General features: G+C 40.7%; 1 protein-coding gene across 1 annotated transcript in view; it reads left to right on the top strand.

The window, feature by feature from the left end:
* ST6GAL1 (ST6 beta-galactoside alpha-2,6-sialyltransferase 1) overlaps positions 1-22,620 on the top strand; it is a gene marked incomplete at its 5' end in the record, with an annotated part of 108,610 nt that overhangs the window by 69,338 nt on the left and 16,652 nt on the right. The window contains 3 exon segments of the mRNA NM_001258080.1: positions 5,648-5,779; positions 9,520-10,176; positions 17,271-17,368. Coding sequence (NP_001245009.1) covers positions 9,570-10,176; positions 17,271-17,368 — 705 coding nt within the window.

The raw sequence follows: 22,620 nt of genomic DNA, 5'->3' as shown, positions 1-22,620 counted from the left end.
TTAATTATTCAAGTAACATAATAAAAATAATGAAGTTGGCCAGGCATGGGTGCTCATGCCTGTAATCCTAGCACTTTGGGAGGCCGAGGTGGGTGGAACACCTGAGGTCAGGAGTTCAAGACCAGCCTGGCCAACATGGTGAAACCCTGTCTCTACTAAAAACAAAAATTAGCTGGGTGTGGTGGCGGGTGCCTATATTACCCAGCTACTGGGGAGGCTGAGGCAGGAGAATCGCATGAACCTGGGGAGCAGAGCTTGCAGTGAGAGACTCCATCTCAAAAACAAAGAAGAAAATAAAACAAAGGAAAATAAAACAAAACAAAACATCTCAAAAACAAAGAAGAAAATAACAAAGGAATAACAAAGGAAGTCAAACTGATGAGAACTATCTTTCATCAGTTTACCCATCAATGGTATTCAAGTCTCAACCATTTATATTTTTTCTAGACAGTTGGACATACATACCTTTTAGTCACCATCTGAGTACACAGATAACATTTTCTGTTTTGCTTTTTTCATTATAAGATTTTAAGTGTTTTATTCCCTATTACTATATAAATTCATACACAATTGTTTATTTCAGGTGGCTATACCATGGTTTTCTTATTTCCTTATTGCTAGATGCTTAGTTGTTAACAGATTTGCACCTTGATAAATAAGTTTGACATTAAAAATTTTTATTTTTGGCAGTGTTATTAGGAAAGTTTATAGTGCTTAACACTTACTTCAAAAAGTTAGAAAGATCTCAAATTTACAACCTAATATTGCACACAGAGGAACTGGAAAAAATATTTACCCCAAAGCTGGCAGAAAAAGAAAAAAATAACTAAAATCAGAGCAGAACTGAACAAAATTGAGACTCAAAAATTCATACAAAGAATCAACAAAACCAAAAGTTGGTTCTTTGAAAGGATAAACAAGTTTGGTAAACTATTAGCTAGATTAACAAAGAAGAAAAGAGAGAAGGTACAAATGATCACAATCAGAAATGACAAACACGACATTACAACTAATCCCACAGAAATATGAAAGATCTTTGGAGACTATCATTAATACCTCTGTTCACACAAAGTAGAAAATCTAGAAGAAATGGACACATTCCTGGAAACTCACAATCTTTCAAGATTGAATCAAGAAGAAATTGAAACCTGAACATACCAATATCAAGTTATGAAATTGAGTCAGTAATAAAAAACTTACCAATCAAAAAAAGCCCTGGACCAGATAAATTCATAGCCAAATTCTATCAGACGTACAAAAAAGAGCTGGTACCAGTCCTCCTGAAACTATTCCAAAAAAGTGAGGCAGACAGATCCCTTTCTAACTCATTCTATGAAGCCAGCATTACCCTGATACCAAAACCTGGCAAAGACACAGTAAAAAAAGAAAACCACAGGCCCATATCTCTGATGAAAACAGATGTGAAAATCCTCAACAAAATACTAGCAAACCGAATCCAGCAGGACATCAAAAAGTTATCTCACTGTGATCAAGTAGGCTTCATTCCTGGGATGGAAGGTTGGTTTTACCTAGACACATTAATAAATGTGATTCACCTCATAAGCAGAATTAAAAACAAAAGCCATATGATCATCTCAATAGATGCAGAAAAAGATTTTGATAAGAGCCTTCAAGAAACTAGGCATCAAAGGCACATACCTCAAAATAATAAGAATCATCTGTAACACACCCACAGTCAATATCATACTGAATGGGTAAAACCTGGAAACATTCTCCCTGAGAACTGAAACGAGGGATGCCCACTCTCACCACTTCTATTCGGCATCGTATTGGAAGTGCTGTCCAGAGCAATCAAACAAGAGAAAGAAGTAAAAGGCATCCAAACAGGAAAAGAACACAAACTGTCTCTCCTTGCTGACAATAGGATTCTATACCTAGAAAACTGTAAAGACACTGCCAAAAGGCTTCTGGAACTAATAAACGACTTCAGCAAAGCTTCAGGATAAGAAACCAGTGTATAAAAATTCATGGCATTTCCATAACCAGTAATTTTCAAGCTGAGAGTCAAATCAACAACACAATCCCATTTATAATAGTTGCAATAAAATGTTAAATACCTAGGAATACATCTAATCAAAGAAGTGAAATATCCCTCCAAGGAGAACTACAAAACTCTGCTGGAAGAAGTTATAGATGACACAAACTAATGGAAAAACATTTCGTGTTCATGGAGTGAAAGAATCAATATCATTAAAACAGCCACACTGCCCTAAGCAATCTGTAGATTCAACACTGTTCCTACCAAGCTACCAATGTCATTTTTCACAGAACTAGAAAAAAACTATCCTAAAATTCATGTGGAACCAAAAAAGAGTACAAATAGCTAAAGCAATTGTAAGCAAAAAGAACAAACTCAGAAGTATTCCAGTACCTGACTTAGAACCACACCGTAAGGCTGCAGTAACCAAAACAGCATGGTACTGGTACAAAAACAGACACGTAGACGAATGGAACAGAATAGTGAACCTAGAAATAAAGCCACATACCTATAATCATCGGATCTTTAACACAGTCAACAAAAATAAGCAATGGGGGAAAGAACACCCTATTCAATAAATGATGCTGGAATAACTGGCTAGCTGTATGCAGAAGAATGAAACTAGATCCCTTCCTTATACCATATACAAAAATTAACTTAAGATCAATTAAAGATTTAAATGTGAGACCTCAAACTATAAGAATCCTAGAAGAAAACCTAGGAAACACCATTCTGGACATCAACCTTGGGAAAGGATTTATGACTAAGTACTTAAAAGCAACTGCAACAGAAACAAAATTGACAAGTGGGAAGTAATTAAACTGAAGAGCTTTTGTGCAGCAAAAGAAACTATCAACAGAATAAACAGACAGCCTGCAGAATGGAAGAAAATATTTGCAAGCTATGAATCCAACAAGGGTCTAACATCCAGAATCTCTATAAGAAACTTAAAACAATTGAACAAGCAAAAAACAAATAACAACATTAAAAGGTGAGCAAAAGACATGAACAGACAATTCTCAAAAGATGCATATAAGCTGCCAACAAATATGAAAAATGCTCAGTATCACTAATTATTAGAGAAATGCAAATCAGAAGCACAGTGAGATACCATCTCACATCAGTCAGAAAGGCTATTATTAAGTCAAAAATCACCAGATGCTAGGGAAGCTGCAGGGAAAGGGGAACATCTACACACTGTTGTTGAGAATGTAAATTAGTTCAGCCACCATGAAAAGCAGTTTGGAGATTTCTCAGAAAACTTAAAAACAGAACTACCATTTAACTCAGCAATCACATTGCTGGGTATATATCCAAAAGGAAATAAATGTTTCTACCAAAAAGAGACATGCACTTGTGTGTTTATTGCAGCACTATTCAGAATAGCAAAGAATGAAATCACCCTAGGTGCCCAACAGTGGTGGATTGGATAAAGAAAATGTGGTACATATACACCATGGAATACTACACAGCCATGAAAAAGAACAGAGCCATGCCCTTTGCAGCAACATGGATGCAACTGGAAGCCATTATCCTAAGCAAATTAATAATGCAGGAACAGAAAACCAAATACCATATGTTCTCATTTATAAGTGGGAGCTAAACAGTGAATACTGATAGACATAAAGATGGCAATAATAAACACTGGGCACTACAAGACGGGGGAGACAGGGGAAAGAGTTTAAAAACTAATTATTCAGTAATTGCATGGCAGGATCAGTCATACCCCAAGCCTCAGCATTGTGCAGTATACCCAAGTAACAAGCCTGCGTATGTACCCCCTGAATCTAACATAAAAGTTAAAATTATTAAAAAAAAAAAAAACCTTTTCTTCTTTGTATGCCTATTGCTTTATAGAACTCATTCTTTATCTCATTAATCCTCTTTCAACTGTCATCACAACTATGTAATGTAGAGAATCATTTTACATGTGGGGAAACTGAAGTGTATAATCTTTTTTACTTTTGAATTATTTATTTATTCACTCTTGCTCCTAGAAGTACAGTACGTGGTCCATAGCCAGGAGCTGTTAATTCTATGGCCTGAATACATTCTAGAAAGGTTAAATTAATTTATATGATCCTTTGAATGTATATCAGTTTAATTATAATCTGTCCAGCAACGAGTATTATGTAGAAAACTGCTGAGTAATGTAAATTCTATAAACTAGTTTTTTAGTATTCTAGTTGCCGCTCTTGGGTTTCTCTCAAGATTAACCATAACTTCATATGCTTGTTAACTGTGCTTTTTGTTTTGTGATATGTCTGTTCACATTGATTACCTCTTTATTTTAGGAAACTTTTACTACATTAATCCTTTTTATATTTTGACTTTTCCTTTTTATTGTAGTTACAGTATTTTTCATTGTATAGATGTTGAAATTTTCTTGCAACTGAATGTATTAAACTTTTCCTTTGCTGTTTTCCTACATTGCATCAAAAGAAGAAAGAGCTGACAAGTATATAATTATATTTTTAGCTGTTTTTTGTTGGTTTGTTTAGAGACAGGGTCTCACTCTGTCACCTAGGCTGGAGTGCAGTGGCGCTCATAGCTCACTGCAGCCTCTAACTCCTGGGCTCAAATGATCCTCCCTCTTCAGCCTCCTGAATACCTGGGACTACAGACACGCATGCCTGGCTTATTTTTAGCTTTCTAAAGTTATATTTTAATACTTTTGTACATTTTTTCAAAGTCAAAGAATAATGAATGTACATTTTAGAAATTTTGGAATATATGTCAAATGATAAAAAATGAAAACATCTATTATTCTTACCATTCTGGGTGTACTTTTTTCTAGTACTTTTTCACATTTTTTTAAATGTGTGTTTTTTTTTTTTTTCTGAATTTGGATAGTATTTACACTTTTATAGCCTATTTTTTCAGGTACAATTATACTGACTGAACTTTCATATATTATTAAATATTCTTTGAAAATAAATAATTTTTTGAAAATCTGTCTGAAGTTTATTTCAGGATGGACCTAATTGCTCCCTATTTATCTCCAAACCAGCGATTAAACAATCTGTTCTTCCCAGGTTGGTCCATGGTGGCTGCTTTAGCTTTCTAGCCCATTCTTATCTGGTGTCAAGTCTATTTCTTTCATTTTTTTTTTTTTCTTTTGAGACAGAGTCTCTCTCTGTCGCTCAGGCTGGAGTACAGTGGCATGATCTCGGCTCACTGCAAGCTCCACCTCCTGGGTTCAAGCAATTCTCCTGCTTCAGCCTCCCTTGTAGCTGGGACTACAGGGACTACAGGTAGGCGCCATCATGCCTGGCCAGTTTTTTTTTTTGTATTTTAATAGAGATGGGGTTTCACCGTGTTAGCCAAGATGGTCTCGATCTCCTGTCCTCATGATCCTGATCCGCCCGCCTCAGCCTCCCAAAGTGCTGGGATTACAGGCGTGAGCCACCGCACCCAGCCGGTGTCAAGTCTATTTCTAGGCTATCTGTGCTGTTCACAGATCCAGAGCATTGCACCTTTAATATGCTTTTCTCTCTTTTTTTTTCCTGAGCCCTGGAGGTTTCCTGGGCTGAGACCTAGCCTAGCTCTGCAGAGGCACCTTTCCATCTTGTTAATGTTTAACCCTGCCTCTGCTGGAAAACAGCGCTCACCTTCTCTCTTTCTCTCTCTTGTTTTTTGCCTTTGCAGATGAGTTTTGATCATCCTGAGAAAAATGGGCCTTGGCCTCCAGACCCAATAAATCTTCCCTCCCATGGAGAATAGTGCTAATTCCTGAGGACCTGAAGGGCCTGCAGCCCCTGGGGGATTAACCAGAAGCAGGTAAGGAACACACAGAGGCATGGGCTAGCAAAGGGGTACATTCCTGAGTAAAAGCTGGTGTGGCAGATGTGCTGACAGGGAATCTAAGGATCTCAGTATCTGGCTACAGCTTTGCTGTTTTCTTTTTGTATACATTTTTTAGTCCTCTTTAACTGCTGATTCAATTTGGGTTTGGTTGTGGGGTATAGAGAAATGGCTTGTGCATTTCTATTAACTATAAGATTTAAGTTATTCTGTATTTCAGTCAACCGTTCTGAGTTCCTACTACGTGCCACAAATGCAACTGGTATTGAGTATGTCGTGATGGGTGGGTCGGGACAGGATTTCCTTGCTTTGAGCATTGCTTTCTGCTGGTTCAGTGTTGGCCGGTTCTTTGAAGGTGGTAATGCAAGTTGCTGTCTTCTTCCTCTAGGAGCCTCATGATGATTGTAAAGACTCTCTTATAAAATTGCATCAGTTAAGTAATCTTTCTTTGAGTATCCGCTCTGGCGCCGGCACTGTGCTGGGTACTAGGGTTTCAGAAAGGATGCCGGGAGGAGTTTTCCTTTAGCAGCAAAGTCAGGCATGTAAAGCAAGCATTACAGAGCACTGGCTGGCAGCAAAGGGGAACAAGGCTAGTGCGGAGGGGGAGGTGGCCTCCACTGACCTTCAGAAACAGAAGGGTGATGCTGTCAGAGCTGGGAAGCACATGGACAAGGAGAAAGGGTGCAGTCAGTGCAGACACCTGGATGCTTAAGAACACAGTCTGGTGTGATTGGAAAATTCAAAGCTTGGTCTGTTTTTCCAAAACATTTATAGAGAAAAGTTTGTACTCTTTTCCCTCAGTTGCACCATTTAGTGAAAGCTTCTTCAGACTCTGCCTTCTTCAAACAACTTGAGAGATGAGAGAGGGTCTTGCAGTTATAAGTGCCTGTGACCAGAAACTCTAGCTTCCTGGTGGACTTGGAGCGTCAACCAAGGGTGGTGTCAAGGGACCACAAGAGCGCTGATGTGGGATTTCAGATGAGTGCCCTGAGGCCATGACAGGGCACAGGCTGTGAAGGCTGAGGCCATCTGATGGTTGCAAGACTGTCATTGGACCCAGCTATTTGGAGGAACTCCTCTTTCCTGGGAAACCACACCTTGGAGAGTAGGTACTGGGCAGCCGCTCCCTGAGCCTCCAGTCCTGTGACAGTGAATCAGGCCCTTCCTGCCATGTTGTTTCATTCAGACATGTCAAAGTCAAGTTCCAAGTCCACTATTTCCAAATCACTCATGCAACTTTGAAAGTTACTTGTGTTTCCAAACCTCACAATACTCAGCTATAAATGGAGCTCATAAAATCTGCTGCCTATAGTAAGTCTGTAAAACCTTACTAATATGGAAACCTTAATATGGAAAGTCCCCCTGAGTGATAACACAGTGCACAGCAGGGATGGCAGGCTTGTCTGCCACTGTCTGACAGATCAAGTTGCCTCTCTAGTGACCTTGAGTCCGACTTGATCACACTGACTTCTCACTGCCCCTTATCACAGATGCATGTCCTTGGGTGGAAAGATGATGAACTTTTAGAGTCAGATAGACCTGGGCTGGAATTCTGGTTCTAGAACTGATTTGCTGTTGACTTTGGAGAGACCCTAGAACCTTGCTAAGCCTCAGTTTTTTTCATTTCCTAAAATAGGGTTGTCAATAACTATCATAGTGTTGTGGTAAAGGTTCAATGAGATATTGCAAGGAAAGTGACTACCATGTAGTAGGCCCTCCTTAAATGCTACTTGCCTTCTTTTCTCTGGTTTTTCTTCAACTGTCATATGGTCATGTGATTACCTGTGTTGGGTATCTGTGGAAATTGAAGTCCTTAGTTTCTGGTAATACAAGCTTCCACCTTCCACTTCATGATCTTATATCTGAATTCTTCTTCCGCTGTGTGCATTTAATCATTTCCACAACTTCAGCAGTCCAGGATAGGAACCCATCATTCCCAGAGCCACTGGTTCCTGAGGTCTGGGATGGTGGAAGCACTGCTTTGGTTGGTACTGCCAATGGATTCCAGGAATGAGCTGGATGTCAGTTCATGAAGGAGTTCCCAGGGAAGAGCCTGGAGCTCGGGGCTGCTGAGTTATGGCTGCGGCTTCACACCACTGTCTTCACTATCCCCCATCACCTCCACATGGTCCCCAGGCTGAGCTGCTGTTCTCCTGTCTCTGTTGAGAATACCTCCTGTGCTTTTTTGCTTACCTTGTTCAAATCCAATGAATACCATCCTCTTGTTTTGTGCTCCCGACACTCTGCAAATCACATAGGGCAGACAGAATTATTCTAAAAAACTCCGGAGCAGAAATATTAAGTGACCTGTCCAAAGTCACCAAGAATGGGGATAAGAACCCGGGTTTTGTGAACACCCAGTCCAGTACTACTACTACCTTTTCCTGATATCCATAGAAGCAGGATCCATGGGAAGAAACCTCAGATCCCTAGTGGGTTAGCAAAACCCCGGAGGTGATTGCTTTGGTTCACTATTGTAAATAAACCCAGTGAATGGGGAAAGAATGTCATGTTTTCCAAAAGATACAGACATTATTTGAGTTCAAAGTACTTCCAGTTTCCATTCAGTTACACAATAAATTCTGAGAAAACAAAGTAGGTGTTTACCCAGAAATAAAGAGGACAATTCAGTCTCTATTTGCTCAATGAAATCTATTTTCCAGAGCTTTTTGCAGTTCTGTGCATGTTGTAGTGGAAAGGTCATGGGTTATGGAATCAAGTCCACTTGGATTTGAACCTCAGTGCAACCATTTCCTCAGCTCTGTGAGCTTGGACACTTCCCTTGACTTTTCAGAGCCTCAGGTTGCTAATCCATAAAATGGAGATGATAACACCTTTAGGTTAGGAGATGCCCTTCATATTAGATTATGCTATGCTTGGTGCCCCCAGAGTTGTGTCTCATGGTGGCCCTGGTTATGGCGAAGTTAAGTGAAGTAACATCTAGCATGCTTAATGAATTTTTGTTTCCATTTCCTTAGTTGGCTGCATGTCTGCTATCTTACCTAGATTTCCTGGCCTCTATCATGAGGTGAGTCAGCTTCCTGTCTCCGTAGTGCTCTTCTTGCAGGGTACTGCACGAAACTATGTGGTGGAGATAACCCCTGATCTTCTCATGCAGGAGTCCAACATCGCAGCCCTTAGAGAGATGCGTCATAAGTCTATGGCATCATCTATAACGAGAAGTCTTTTTCTGCCTATTTTGAAGGTGTGTTGGCCACTTACTATTTTAGAAAGTTTAGGTTTGGTGATGTGAAACAGTCAGCCTGCTCTTTTGTATTCTGTTTTTTTGTTTTTGTTTTTCCAAGCTGCATGGCTTCATTTAACACATGTTGCAAGGCCCTAGGAACCGAATGATTTGCAAGGTGTGGTTTCTGACTTCAAGAAACTCAGAGTGCAGTCAGGGAGGTAGACAAAGGCAATCAGAAACTAATGTTCAGCATAGAAAAAGTAATGATAGGAGGACATATAATAAAGTGTTCATGGCTCAAGAGGAAGAGGGGAGTGTCCGAGGGACTACTGTCCACGTTCAAAGTCCAAATTGAGGCTGACTTTTGTCAAGAATTACTTAAGAGGCTGCAGAGGTGGCTAGGAGGTAGACCAGGGCTGGAATTCAAGTCACCTCACTTGAAATCTATTGATCAGTCCATCGCTCCACCTCATGCCACATTGGGTTTTTCTTCACATCATTTGTGTTTTCTTTGTCTCACTTTTTTTAGGCTTGTTTTCCTGCTCAGAACAAAGTGGCTTCCCTGAACACATCTTCATTATGATTCACACCAACTTGAAGAAGAAGTTCAGCTGCTGTGTCCTGGTCTTTCTTCTGTTTGCAGTCATCTGTGTGTGGAAGGAAAAGAAGAAAGGGAGTTACTATGATTCCTTTAAATTGCAAACCAAGGAATTCCAGGTGTTGAAGAGTCTGGGGAAATTGGCCATGGGGTCTGATTCCCAGTCTGTATCCTCAAGCAGCACCCAGGACCCCCACAGGGGCCGCCAGGCCCTCGGCAGTCTCAGAGACATACCCAAGGCCAAACCAGAGGCCTTCTTCCAGGTGTGGAACAAGGACAGCTCTTCCAAAAACCTTATCCCTAGGCTGCAAAAGATCTGGAAGAATTACCTAAGCATGAACAAGTACAAAGTGTCCTACAAGGGGCCAGGACCAGGCATCAAGTTCAGTGCAGAGGCCCTGCGCTGCCACCTCCGGGACCACGTGAATGTATCCATGGTAGAGGCCACAGATTTTCCCTTCAATACCTCTGAATGGGAGGGTTATCTGCCCAAGGACAATATTAGGACCAAGGCTGGGCCTTGGGGCAGGTGTGCTGTTGTGTCATCAGCGGGATCTCTGAAGTCCTCCCAACTAGGCAGAGAAATCGGTATGTTCTGGGCTTGTTCTGTGAATGACAGTGCTTATTGGGACTGGCTGGGCATATTGATGGTATGGGAGACAAGTGGCCCAAGTGTGGCTCAGTGGACCGGTGGAGTGGGCCCAGGGCAGTGTTTTTTCAGAGTCACAAGTGACACAGAGGGAGTTGAACAGATGGCACTCTAGGCCCCCAGCATCTTTATCAATTTGAAGAGTTTCATTATTGTTTCCTAATATTTTTAGTTGATATATAATAATTATATATATTTATGGGGATATTTTGATACATGTACTCAATGTGTAATGATCCAATCAAGGTAATTAGAATATCTACCACCTTGAACATTTATTGCTTCTTTGTGTTGGGAACAGAATAGTTTTATTTTGTTCTGTTTTAAATATTGGAATTGTGCAGAAGATTTCATCTGAAAAGAGGGTTCCGCTGCTACCAATAATCAAAAGCCTACAATTGACCTTTGAAAAGACTTGAAGCATAGATCTCTACATCATTTCCAGGTTCTGAAATTCTGTTGTTTTACCTGATTAATGGAGGACTCTATTGGCCTCAACAACCTGGGTAATTTTCAGCTTTTCTCTTTGAAAAGATTTAATTGGGTCAGCAAGTCTTAACTGTGGGCTATGGACCAACTTCAGAGGGTCATAAATCCCTGCGATTGCACGTAAAAATATCTGTGGATTAGGTGTGTATAATGTGTGTGTGTGTGTGAGTGTGTGTGTATGTGCATGTATATGTACATGTGTATGTATATGTATGTATATGTGTATGTACATGTATGTGTGTATGTATATGTGTATGTATGTGTATGTATATGTATGTATATGTGTATGTATATGTACATGTGTGTATGTGTATGTATATGTACATGTGTATGCATGTGTATGTATATGTATGTATATGTGTGTGTATGTACGTGTGTGTATGTATAGGTATGTATATGTATATGTGTATGTATATGTGTATATATATGTACATGTGTATGTATGTATATGTATATGTGTATGTATGTGTGTATGTATATGTACGTGTGTATGTATGTTCATGTATGTATATATGTATGTACATGTATGTGTATGTATGTATATGTGCATGTATATGTGCATGTATAGGTATGTATATGTGTATGTGTATGTATATGTGTATGTGTATGTATACGTATATGTGTATGTGTATGTATATGTGTATGTGTGTCTGTGCATTTTTCCAGGAAGGGAGCTTGTAGATTGCAGTTTATTCTCTAAGGGATCTGTGACCCAAAAAGGTTTCAGAGTCACTGGTCACAATATATTAATTTGCTTTTCTTGAAACCCTTTGTAGTGAATCAAGATAGAAAGTCTCTCTATATTTGTAAACCTGTGTAACAGAGAGCCTTATTTCTCTTATGCTGAATGTGTTTTCCATTATTTGAAATGAATCAGCTAAAGAAAGCAAAGCACAGGAAGCTGTGCTCCCCTGTCAGCCTGGAGGTACTGGAGCAGGTGAGGTCATATGTCTCCTTTTTTATTTCCTTCATTGGATTGCCAGGAAAAATGGTCTGAAACCCAGAACAGGCTCTCAAAGAAGAAAAGTAGGCCCAAATTGGATTCTCTAGAGCAGAAATAAATGCTGAGATCACAGTTTCTACCTCCCCAAATAGGCAGCTGCCCTGCTGGCCAGCCCCACCTCAACTTTTGCTTCTGTACTTTTGTTTTTTCTTGGACTTTGTTTTCAAGAAACTAAATGTGATTGGTTTTTGTTCATCCATAATGGAGCGAAGTTTCTTTCTTTCTTCTCCATTTTTGCTGCTTATGTTTGGGATATCCTAGGTATTAGCTGATCCTTGTTCTTCATGTCAAAGTTAACATTGCGTGCCTGGCTGAAATTATACTGAAGTTTGAGACAGGGCCTGATACCTCTGTGAACTGGAACTACAGCTTTAATTTTATGCACTCCTTAAAGGTTTAGAGTGGTTTAAATAAACATTAATAATAAAAATAATATTTTTCTATAGACTGCAGTTTCAACTTCAAAATAAGGATTTCCACAGAAGGACTTTGATTCTGAGATGTAATAAAAATTACATGTTAGACTTCAAATGTTCTGCTGTTATAGGGTATATATCTTCTTGGCATTTTGTCTAACAAATATTTTAAGACATTCATTCATGTATTCTTTTACTTATTCATGGATTCATCAACAATACAAAGGGGAAGGGGAGGGGGAAAGGAAAGGCCCTTTGTTGAAGCCTGAGTTGCAGGCAGCGTGCCAGGCCCATACACTTCCTCCTGCATCTGGAATTTGTTGAGTCTCTTCCCAACTATTGAATGGATCAGATTATTTCAAATGGTTTTCTTTTACAAATAACATTGCTGACAAGCAGGGTTTTTGTGCAGATAACTTAGGTGACCACTGTTGACATTCAACAGGGAAATATCCTCAGAAGTGAGGCTAGAAGACACGAGTAAGAGACATTTTATGATTTTTTTTTTTTTGTCCGTAGCAAGATTTTCTATCAGAGAGAGTGTAATAACACACTCTGCCTCCAGCAGTCTCACAAACCAGCCAATGGTGGGCTCAGTCATTTTCAGTTATTTTTGATAGTTTACTCATACGTGTTAAGTATCTTAGATTTGCTGGAATTTTCATGTTAAACAGTAGCATAATTTTAAAACACTATCATTAATATAACTGATGCTTATTATGCATCTGCTGTGCATAACATGCCTTGCTCTTTTCATCCTCCCAGAAGTCCTGTGAGGTCGATAAGATAATTGGTCTCATTTTGCTGCAGAGCTAAATGCAGAGGCTCAAGTGCTTACACCACTGGCTAATGGCAGACTGGGGTTTGAAAGCAGAGTGCTTGCTTCAAAGACTCCCCTCTTAGCGCCTGTGCTGTTGTGCCTCGTAATGATTGTAGCTTCGTAATACAATTTGGTGTGATTATTCTTTTGTTATGTTAAAACATTTCTTATATTCCTGCCTATTAGCTGTCCTAGACAAGAAGAGAAGGATATTCTGAGTTAAGGCAAAGGCTGCATGGGGAAAAGTGCCCCGTGTGTTTGGGCATCACAAATAATCCTGTTTGGATGGCATGTGGGGCCTTGTGGGTGAAGATGGGTGAGGAACGAGGCCAGAAAGGTAGCTAAGCATTAGCTCTTGGAGAATGTTGACAGTCACAATGAGGACTTTAGGTTTCCTTCTTCAAGCCATGGAGAGCCCTAGAAGGTTTTTGAACAAGGGAGATTTCTCACTTATACTCTATGAGTCCCTGTTTTGTACTGTATAATATCTCCATTATCAGGCACTATTGCCACATCCAGGTCAGAAGTGCCAGGCCTGCCCGGGCTGTGGTAGCCGTGATGGAGAGAAAGGACCTTACTTGAGAGGCTTCATGAAGTAAGAGGCAGAACTTACTATCTAGCTGGAAATGATCTTGAGTGAGAGGCAGGAGCCAGGATGTCTCGCCTGGGAGCAGGCTGTATCTTACCAGAGGGAGCAGGCTGTATCTTACCAGGGGGAGCAGGCTTCCAGAGGAACGCACATTCCGCTTTGGATGTTCTGACACTGAAGTGTGTGTGGATTGCGCTGGGTAAATATCTATGCTGTCGAGTATTTAATTCTAGAGAAGGGTCAGATGTCGAGACAGATTTAGAAGTCATTTGTATCAAGGTGAGATAATGGTTATAATCCAGGGAAGACGACCAATTAGAAAACCTAGGAAAAGGTTTACATTTAAAGGACAAATAAAAGAACAGGGATAAGCAGGAAAAGTCAGAAGGGTCAGAGACCGGCTAGAGGAGAACTAGGTGTGCACCATACAATGGAAGGCAAAGGGGGATATAGTTTGAGGGATGTTGGCTGTTGGTATCAAAGTCTGCAGAGGTGGGATATATTCTTGGGCAGAATAAGGACTGAGAAGACACCTGTGAACTGAGTAGTTTGGAGAACATGATCAGTTATATCAGGGGTCAGCAAACCCTGGTCTTGAACTCCTGACCTCAGGTGATCCACCCGCCTCGGCCTCCCAAAGTGCTGGGATTACAGGTGTGAGCCACCGCGCCCAGCCTGATTGGCTTTTTTCTTAGAATCACGTCCAAACTTCATACCTGGGCCCCCATGTCCCCGTACGATCTGGTTCCTGCTAACCTCTGTAACTGCATCTTTGATTTTTTTTTCCCCTAACTCCTTGTCTACAGTCAAGTTCCTCCCCTCGCTGTGGTCCTGACACTTGCTGCATCCTCTGGCTAGTGGACTTCTCTGAACCCTTCCCAAGTCTGGCCATCCTTTGGGTCTCAGCTCCAAGGCATTCTCTGAGTCATCACTCTATGAAGGAAATTCCCTCAGTGTCTCTGGCACACAGCTCAGCTTGTTGGTGTCACAGTATTTGTCACAATCTGCAATTATCTTATATGTAGGTTGTTGTGTGTCTTTATTGTCTATCTCCGTGCAGTAGAATGTCATATCTCTGATGGCATGGACCTTGTCTTTGTTGCTCACAGCCGTCGTCTCCCGTGTCTAAAACTGTGCCTGGCATAGAGTAGGTGCTCAATCAGTATTTGTTGAGTGAGCAAAACAATTCTCCTTTCTTATGGTCAACATCAAGCATCCGCTCTAACCTAAGCCTTCTGTGTGGGATGTTCTCCAGTTGCACCTCCAAATCCCACTCTCACCCTTTACCATCTGGCTCTGTCCCTGAGAAATTGAAATTTTTTTTTTTTTTTTTTTTTTGAGAATAGTCTCATTCTGTCGTCCAGGCTGGAGTGCAGTGGCACAATCTCGGCTCACTGCAAGCTCCACCTCCTGGGTTCAAGCGATTCTCCTGCCTTAGCCTCCTGAGAATCTGGGATTACAGGCGCACACCACCACGCCCAGCTAATTTTTGTATTTTTAGTAGAGACGGGGTTTCACCATGTTGGTCAGGCTGGTCTTGAACTCTTGACTTCAGGTGATCCACCTGCCTCGGCCTCCCAAAGTGCTGGGATTACAGGCGTGAGCTACTGCACCCAGCACAGAAATTAAAATTTTGAACTGTGTTAACTGGCATTATTCACTCTCTGGGTTTTCTTTGGGACTGGCCAGGAGAAGCACTGGCATTAAGCTGAGAAGAAGACTAAGGTCAGGGCACCTATTTGGCCATGTTTCGCCTTGCAGAGTACACTCAAGCTGAGTCTTTTTCTTGACTGAAGGTGTCAGATCCTGCCAGGAGGCCCTCCCTCTTGGTCCTGCTCTCTCCCTTTTCCCTTCAGGTCTGTGAGATCCAAGGGAAGGAGCAGAGCCAGGTTGGGATATTGACTCCCCCAGACCCCTTCTTGCTGGTTGGAGGTTGGCAATAGCTGTGTTCCTCTCCTAAAGGCAACAGCTCCTGATAGGTGTCCCTCCGCAGCTCAGGGTCTGTGCTCATCAGGCCACAGTAGACCAGGGGTAGTAATGACTCCATGCAGTCATCAACCCTGGGGCTTTAGCCTATTCCATGTTGATTTCTTTAAACTGTACCCCAACTTGGTAAGTAGTCCTTTTATGAATCTCTCAGTTACTCTGTTGGAACTTCTCATCTCTTTTCTACTGGGATTCTTACCAATAATTTATGGAAAGTTGACTAAAGTTTCTGATGGATCTGTGTTTCTCATGCAATTGCTACTAATTTCTTTCGAAGCAGTGACTGATTATGACAAAATGGGTTATAATTCTCAGTTGTGTAAAGATATACCTCCTGCCCTATGTGCACTTCAGTGTACCTGCCCTGTAAGATGATAACAGTTGGGACTGTGCCCTTCTCAGGTAATTTTCAAACCATTTTGATGAAATTTTGCCCTAGGATTGAGGATAGGGTTGTGTTTTCATGACTGAGGTTTCTGTGTTCCTAGGGTTTAGTACATACATTGGAACTGAGAGAGGCTTTCATCCTTAATTCTGTGGATATCCTCTTTCTAAATCATCTTGTATTCAGTCAAATGCCCTCGCTTCCCCAGATCCTGTGTGGATGGATGACCCAAAACAAACCTGAATAGAACAATAGAGGATGCAGCTGACCTCCAGCTGCAGTGCAGATTTCACTGGTGAGCCCCAAACTTGCTTGACCAAGTAAGATTGGAAGAAGCTCTCATAGGATCACAGGGTTGGGATGGCTCCTTAAAGTCTTCCCTCCTCCACCAGATTGGTCAACGTTGGGTAGAAAAACTTTTCCAAGTCTTCCAAACACTGCTTAAACAGTTGCAAAGACAAGGAGCTAGCCCAGGAAGCTTAGGTTTTTCAAGATGGTCTGTTTGATTTTGACTGGATTTAGTACATTGTTTCTGACAATGGCAAAGAAAGAGAGAGAGAGAGGAAAGAAAGAAAGAAAAAAGAAAGAAAGAATGAATGAAAGAAGGAAAGAAAGAAAGGAAGAAAAAAGAAAGGAAGAGGAGAGAAAAAGAAAGGAAGAAAGGAAGGGAAGAAAAGAAGAAAGGAAGAAAGGGAGAAAAGGGAGGGAGGAAGGAAGGAAGGAAGGAAGGAAGGAAAGAAGGAAGGAAGATAGTTAGTTGAGACCTGTGACCTCCTCTTCCATTGCTGCCACACCAGGTCTGTGACTCTTCCCTGGGCCTCAGCTTCCCAAATGGAACACCTGGGGCTTGTCTTGGATGCCATAGTTAAATCCCGTCCATTTGCTGAGCACTGCATGCTTTTCAGAGTGCAATGGGGTCCTTTGTACTTGTGGGATACACTGAACCTATGGTAGTGTTTTCATTTTTCTAACAGATGTAGAAATATAATCTACTGGTGATACCAAGAGAATATTTGGTTTGTTGCTTTGATAACTGGAGTAGCTATTCCACTGTAAGTAGCACACTGGCTTTGTTCACTTTTCTGCTGTGCCCAGGCACAAGTGACTGTCTTTGAATGGGCTTCAGGAATGCCACAGTATGGACCCCTTCAGCCCTTACAGTGGCTGGCAGACAGGTGGTCATCTCTGCCTAGGAGCTTTACCTGAGCACCACACAAATACTGCCATTTCGCCCTGTGGATTAGGATGCGGAAGCATTATTGCCTTGCCTCCTCCCCTTACCTTTCTCTTTTTCTGCATATTGCCAGTGCTCATCACCTCTTTTCTGTTTCTTTGTGGTTTACAGATGATCATGACGCAGTCCTGAGGTTTAATGGGGCACCCACAGCCAACTTCCAGCAAGATGTGGGCACAAAAACTACCATTCGCCTGATGAACTCTCAGGTAAAATTTCTTCTGTGCAGCTGTGGAGGAAGGGAAGGACCACACTGTGGTCTGTAATGTGGAATGTATCTACTGGGAGCACATCCAGGCTGCCAGTGAAGTCTCGTGATCTTCCTGAGTTCCTGATTCCTCACTGGAGAAGAAGACAGTGATTGCATGACCCAACCTGGTGATGTGTTTATTTAAAGAAAAACCCTTTGGTATCAGGTCTGCTAATGGAGGTGTCGGGTGCCCAGGAAAGTAGAGTTGAGCTGTCCTTGAGGCTGCAGGTCGTATCTGGAGGCTTGCATGAGGGACAGCAGAGCCCAGAACATCTAGGGGAGAGTGGGGAGTGTTGTGAAAAGTGAATGAAACAATACACATGAGAGCACTTTATGAACTGTAAACTGCTCTGCCACTACTATAAGACAGTGTCACCATGTAATTACATGTAATATGGCATAGAATTCATGTACTATATCATAAATTCCCTTGGATAATTAGGTTCCGGGAGTATTTTCAGGTAGTATGTGCTGATTTCTCAATACTAAGGGAAACTTGAGAAATACTCTTGCAACAGGGTTCTGTTAATAGATTTTATTAGTGGGAAAAACTGTATTACACATATATCAAAATATCAAAAATTGCACAATAGGGCCGCAACCTGCCCATCTCACAACCACCACCATTTGCCTTTTTCTGAATAAACATATGTGCTCTGGGTGTTTTTACGTCGGTGTTTTTACGTCAATATTTAGTCTACACACTTCCCTAGGAGTCCTGGGCATGGGGTGGATCCTGGAACGGATCAGAAATGCCTTTTCAGCAGTGTCCAGTGGTGTGTTTCTTTCCTTCTCTACCAGGGCTCCACTTCCCTGTATCTGTCTCTTCACTTCCTTACTTTCAGGAACTCACCAGATAGGCAGAAGCTGCTTCCTGCACAGCCCACTTTCCTTTTGAAGCCCACAACCTTAAGAATTTTTTTTTTAAAGTATACTTTTAAGTTCTAGGGTACATGTGCACAACATGCAGATTTGTTACATAGGTATACATGTGCCATGTTGGTGTGCTGCACCCATTAACTTGTCATTTGCATTAGGTATTTCTCCTAATGCTATCCCTCCCCCTGCCCCCTACCCCACAACAGGCCCTGGGGTTTGATGTTCCCTGCCCTGTGTCCAAGTGTTCTCATTGTTCAGTTCCCAACTGTGAGTGAGAACATGCAGTGTTTGGTTTTCTGTCCTTGTGATAGTTTGCTCAGAATGATGGTTTCCAGTCTCATCCATGTCTCTGCAAAGGACATGAACTCATCCTTTTTTATAGCTGCATAGTATTCCATGGTGTATATGTGCCACATTTTCTTAATCTAGTCTATCATTGATGGACATTTGGGTTGGTTCCAAGTCTCTGCTATTGTGAATAGTGCCGCAATAAACATACGTGTGCATGTGTCTTTCTAGTAGCATGATTTATAATCCTTTGGGTATATACCCAGTAATGGGATGACTGGGTCAAATGGTATTTCTAGTTCTAGATCCTTGAGGAATCGCCACACTGTCTTCCACAATGGTTGAACTAGTTTACACTCCCATCCACAGTGTAAAAGTGTTCCTATTTCTCCACATCCTCTCCAGCACCTGTTGTTTCCTGACTTTTTAATGATCGCCATTCTAACTGGTGTGAGATGGTATCTCATTGTGATTTTGATTTGCATTTCTCTGATGACCAGTGATGATGAGCATTTTTTCATGTGTCTGTTGGCTGCATGAATGTCTTCTTTTGAGAAGTTTCTGTTCATATCTTTTGCCCACTTTTTGATGGGGTTGTTTGTTTGTTTGTTTGTTTTGTAAATTTGTTTATGTTCTTTGTGGATTCTGGATATCAGCCCTTTGTCAGATGAGTAGATTACAAAAATTTTCTCCCATTCTGTAGGTTGCCTGTTCACTCTGATGGTCATTTCTTTTGCTGTGCAGAACCTCTTTAGTTTAATTAGATCCCATTTGTCTATTTTGGCTTTTGTTGCCATTGCTTTTTGTGTTTTAGTCGTGAAGTCCTTGCCCATGCCTATGTCCTGAATGGTATTGCTTAGGTTTTCTTCTAGGGTTTTTATGGTTTTAGGTCTAACATTTAAGTCTTTAATCCATCTTGAATTAATTTTTGTATAAAGTGTAAGGAAGGGATCCAGTTTCAGCTTTCTACATATGGCTAGTCAGTTTTCCCAGGACCATTTATTAAATAGGAAATCCTTTCCCCATTTCTTGTTTTTGTCAGGCTTGTTAAAGATCAGATGGTTGTAGATGTGTGGTGTTACTTCTGAGGCCTCTGTTCTGTTCCATTGATATATATATCAGTTTTGGTACCAGTACCATGCTGTTTTGGTTACTGTAGCCTTGTAGTATAGTTTGAAGTCAAGTAGCATGATGCCTCCAGCTTTGTTCTTTTGGCTTAGGATTGTCTTGGCAATGTAGGTTCTTTTTTGGTTCCATATGAACTTTAAAGTAGTTTTTTTCCAATTCTGTGAAGAATGTCACTGGTAGCTTGATGGGGATGGCATTGAATCTATAAATTACCTTGGGCAGTATGGCCATTTTCACAATATTGATTCTTCTTAACCATGAGCATGGAATGTTCTTCCATTTGTTTGTGTCCTCTTTTATTTTGTTGAGCAGTGGTTTGTAGTTCTCATTGAAGAGGACCTTCATATCCCTTGTAAGTTGGATTCCTAAGTATTTTATTCTCTTTGTAGCACTTGTGAATGGGAGTTCACTCATGATTTGGCTCTCTGTTTGTCTGTTATTGGTGTATAGGAATGCTTGTGATGTTTGCAATTGATTTTGTATCCTGAGACTTTGCTGGAGTTGCTTATCAGCTTAAGGAGATTTTGGGCTGAGATGATGGGGTTTTCTAAATATATAATCATGTCATCTGCAAACAGGGACAGTTTGACTTCCTCTTTTCCTAATTGAATACCCTTTATTTCTTTCTCTTGCCTGATTGCCCTGGCCAGAACTTCCAACACTATGTTGCATAGGAGTGGTAAGAGAGGGCATCCTTGTCTTGTGCCAGTTTTCAAAGGGAATGCTTCAATTTTTGCCCATTCAGTATGATATTGGCTTTGGGTTTGTCATAAATGGCTCTTATTATTTTGAGATACATTCCATCAATACCTAGTTCATTGAGAGTTTTTAGCATGAAGGGCTGTTGTATTTTGTTGAAGGCCTTTTCTGCATCTATTGAGATAATCATGTAGTTTTTGTCATTGTTCTGTTTATGTGATGGATTATGTCTATTGCTTTGCGTATATTGAACCAGCCTTGCATCCCAGGGATGAAGCTGACTTAATTGTGGTAGAAAACCTAAGCAATACCATTTGATGCACCGTTGGATTCAGTTTGCCAGTATTTTATTGAGGGTTTTCGCATTGATGTTCATCAGGGATATTGGTCTAAAATTCTCTTCTTTTGTTGTGTCTCTGCCAGGCTTTGGTATCAGGATGATACTGGCCTCATAAAATGAATTAGGGAGGATTCTCTCTTTTTGTATTGATTGGAATAGTTTCAGAAGGATTGGTACCAGCTCCTCTTTGTACCTCTGCTAGAATTCGGCTGTGAATCTGTCTGATCCTGGACTTTTTTTGGTTGGTAGGCTATTAATTATTGCCTCAATTTCAGAGCCTGTTATTGGTCTACTCAGAGATTCAGCTTCTTCCTGGTTTAGTCTTGGGAGGGTGTATGTGTCCAGGAATTTATCCGTTTCTTCTAGATTTTCTAGTTTATTTTCGTAGATGTGTTTATAGTATTCTCTGATGGTAGTTTGTATTTCTGTGGGATCGGTGGTGATATCCCCATTTATCATTTTTTATTGCATCTATTTGATTCTTCTCTCTTTTCTTCTTTATTAGTTTTGCTAGTGGTTTATCAATTTTGTTGATCTTTAAACAAAAAACCCAGCTCCTAGATTCATTGAATTTTTGAAGAGTTTTTTGTGTCCCTGTCTCCTTCAGTTCTGCTCTGATCTTAGTTATTTCTTGTCTTCTGCTAGCTTTTGAATTTGTTTGCTCTTGCTTCTCTAGTTTTCTTAATTGTGATGTTAGGGTGTTGATTTTAGATCTTTCTGCTTTCTCTTGTGGGCATTTAGTGCTATAAATTTCCCTCTACACATGGCTTTAAATGTGGCCCAGAGATTCTGGTACATTGTGTCTTTGTTCTCATTGCTTTCAAAGAATATCTTTATTTCTGCCTTTGTTTTATTTACCTGGTAGTCATTCAGGAGCAGGTTGTTTAGTTTCCATGTAGTTGTGCAGCTTCGAGTGAGTTTCTTAATCCTGAGTTCTAATTTGATTGCATTGTGGTCTGAGAGACAATTTGTTATGATTTCTGTTCTTTTACATTTGCTGAGGAGTACTTTACTTCCAACTATGTAGTCAATTTTAGAATAAGTGTGATGTGGTGCTGAGAAGAATGTATATTCTGTTGATTTGGGGTGAAGAGTTCTGTAGATGTCTATTAGGTCTACTTGGTGCAGAGCTGAGTTCAATTCCTGGATATCCTTGTTAACCTTCTGTCTCGTTGATCTGTGTAATATTGACAGTGGGGTGTTGAAGTCTCCCATTATTGTGTGGGAGTCGAAGTCTCTTTGTAGGTTTCTAAGGACTTGCTTTATGAATCTGGGTGCTCCTGTATTGGGTGCATATATATTTAGGATAGTTAGCTCTTCTTGTTGAATTGATCCCTTTACCATTATGTAATGGCCTTCTTTGTCTCTTTTGATCTTTGATGGTTTAAAGTCTGTTTTATCAGAGATTAGGATTGCAACCCTGCTTTTTTTTGTTTTCCATTTGCTTGGTAGATCTTCCTCCATACCTTTATTTTGAGCCTATGTGTGTCTCTGCACATGAGATGGGTCTCCTGAATACAGCACACTGATAGGTCTTGACTCTTTATCCAATTTGCCAGTCTGTGTCTTTTAATTGGGATATTTAGCCCATTTACATTTAAGGTTAATATTGTTATGTTTGCATTTAATACTGTCATTATGATGTTAACTGGTTATTTTGCCCGTTAGTCAATGCAGATTATTCCTAGCATCGACGGTTTTTACAATGTGGCATGTTTTTGCAGTGGCTGGTACCGGTTGTTCCTTTTCATGTTTAGTGCTTCCTTCAGGAGGTCTTGTAAGGCGGGCCTGGTGGTGGCAAAATCAATCTCTCAGCATTTGCTTGTCTGTAAAGGATTTTATTTTTCCTTCACACATGAAGGTTAGTTTGACTGGAT

This window comes from Macaca mulatta, chromosome 2 (assembly GCF_049350105.2).
Source record: "Macaca mulatta isolate MMU2019108-1 chromosome 2, T2T-MMU8v2.0, whole genome shotgun sequence".
Lineage (NCBI taxonomy): Eukaryota > Metazoa > Chordata > Mammalia > Primates > Cercopithecidae > Macaca > Macaca mulatta.
Note: the sequence above shows the minus strand (reverse complement) of the source record. Positions and strands in the feature narration are given on the sequence as shown.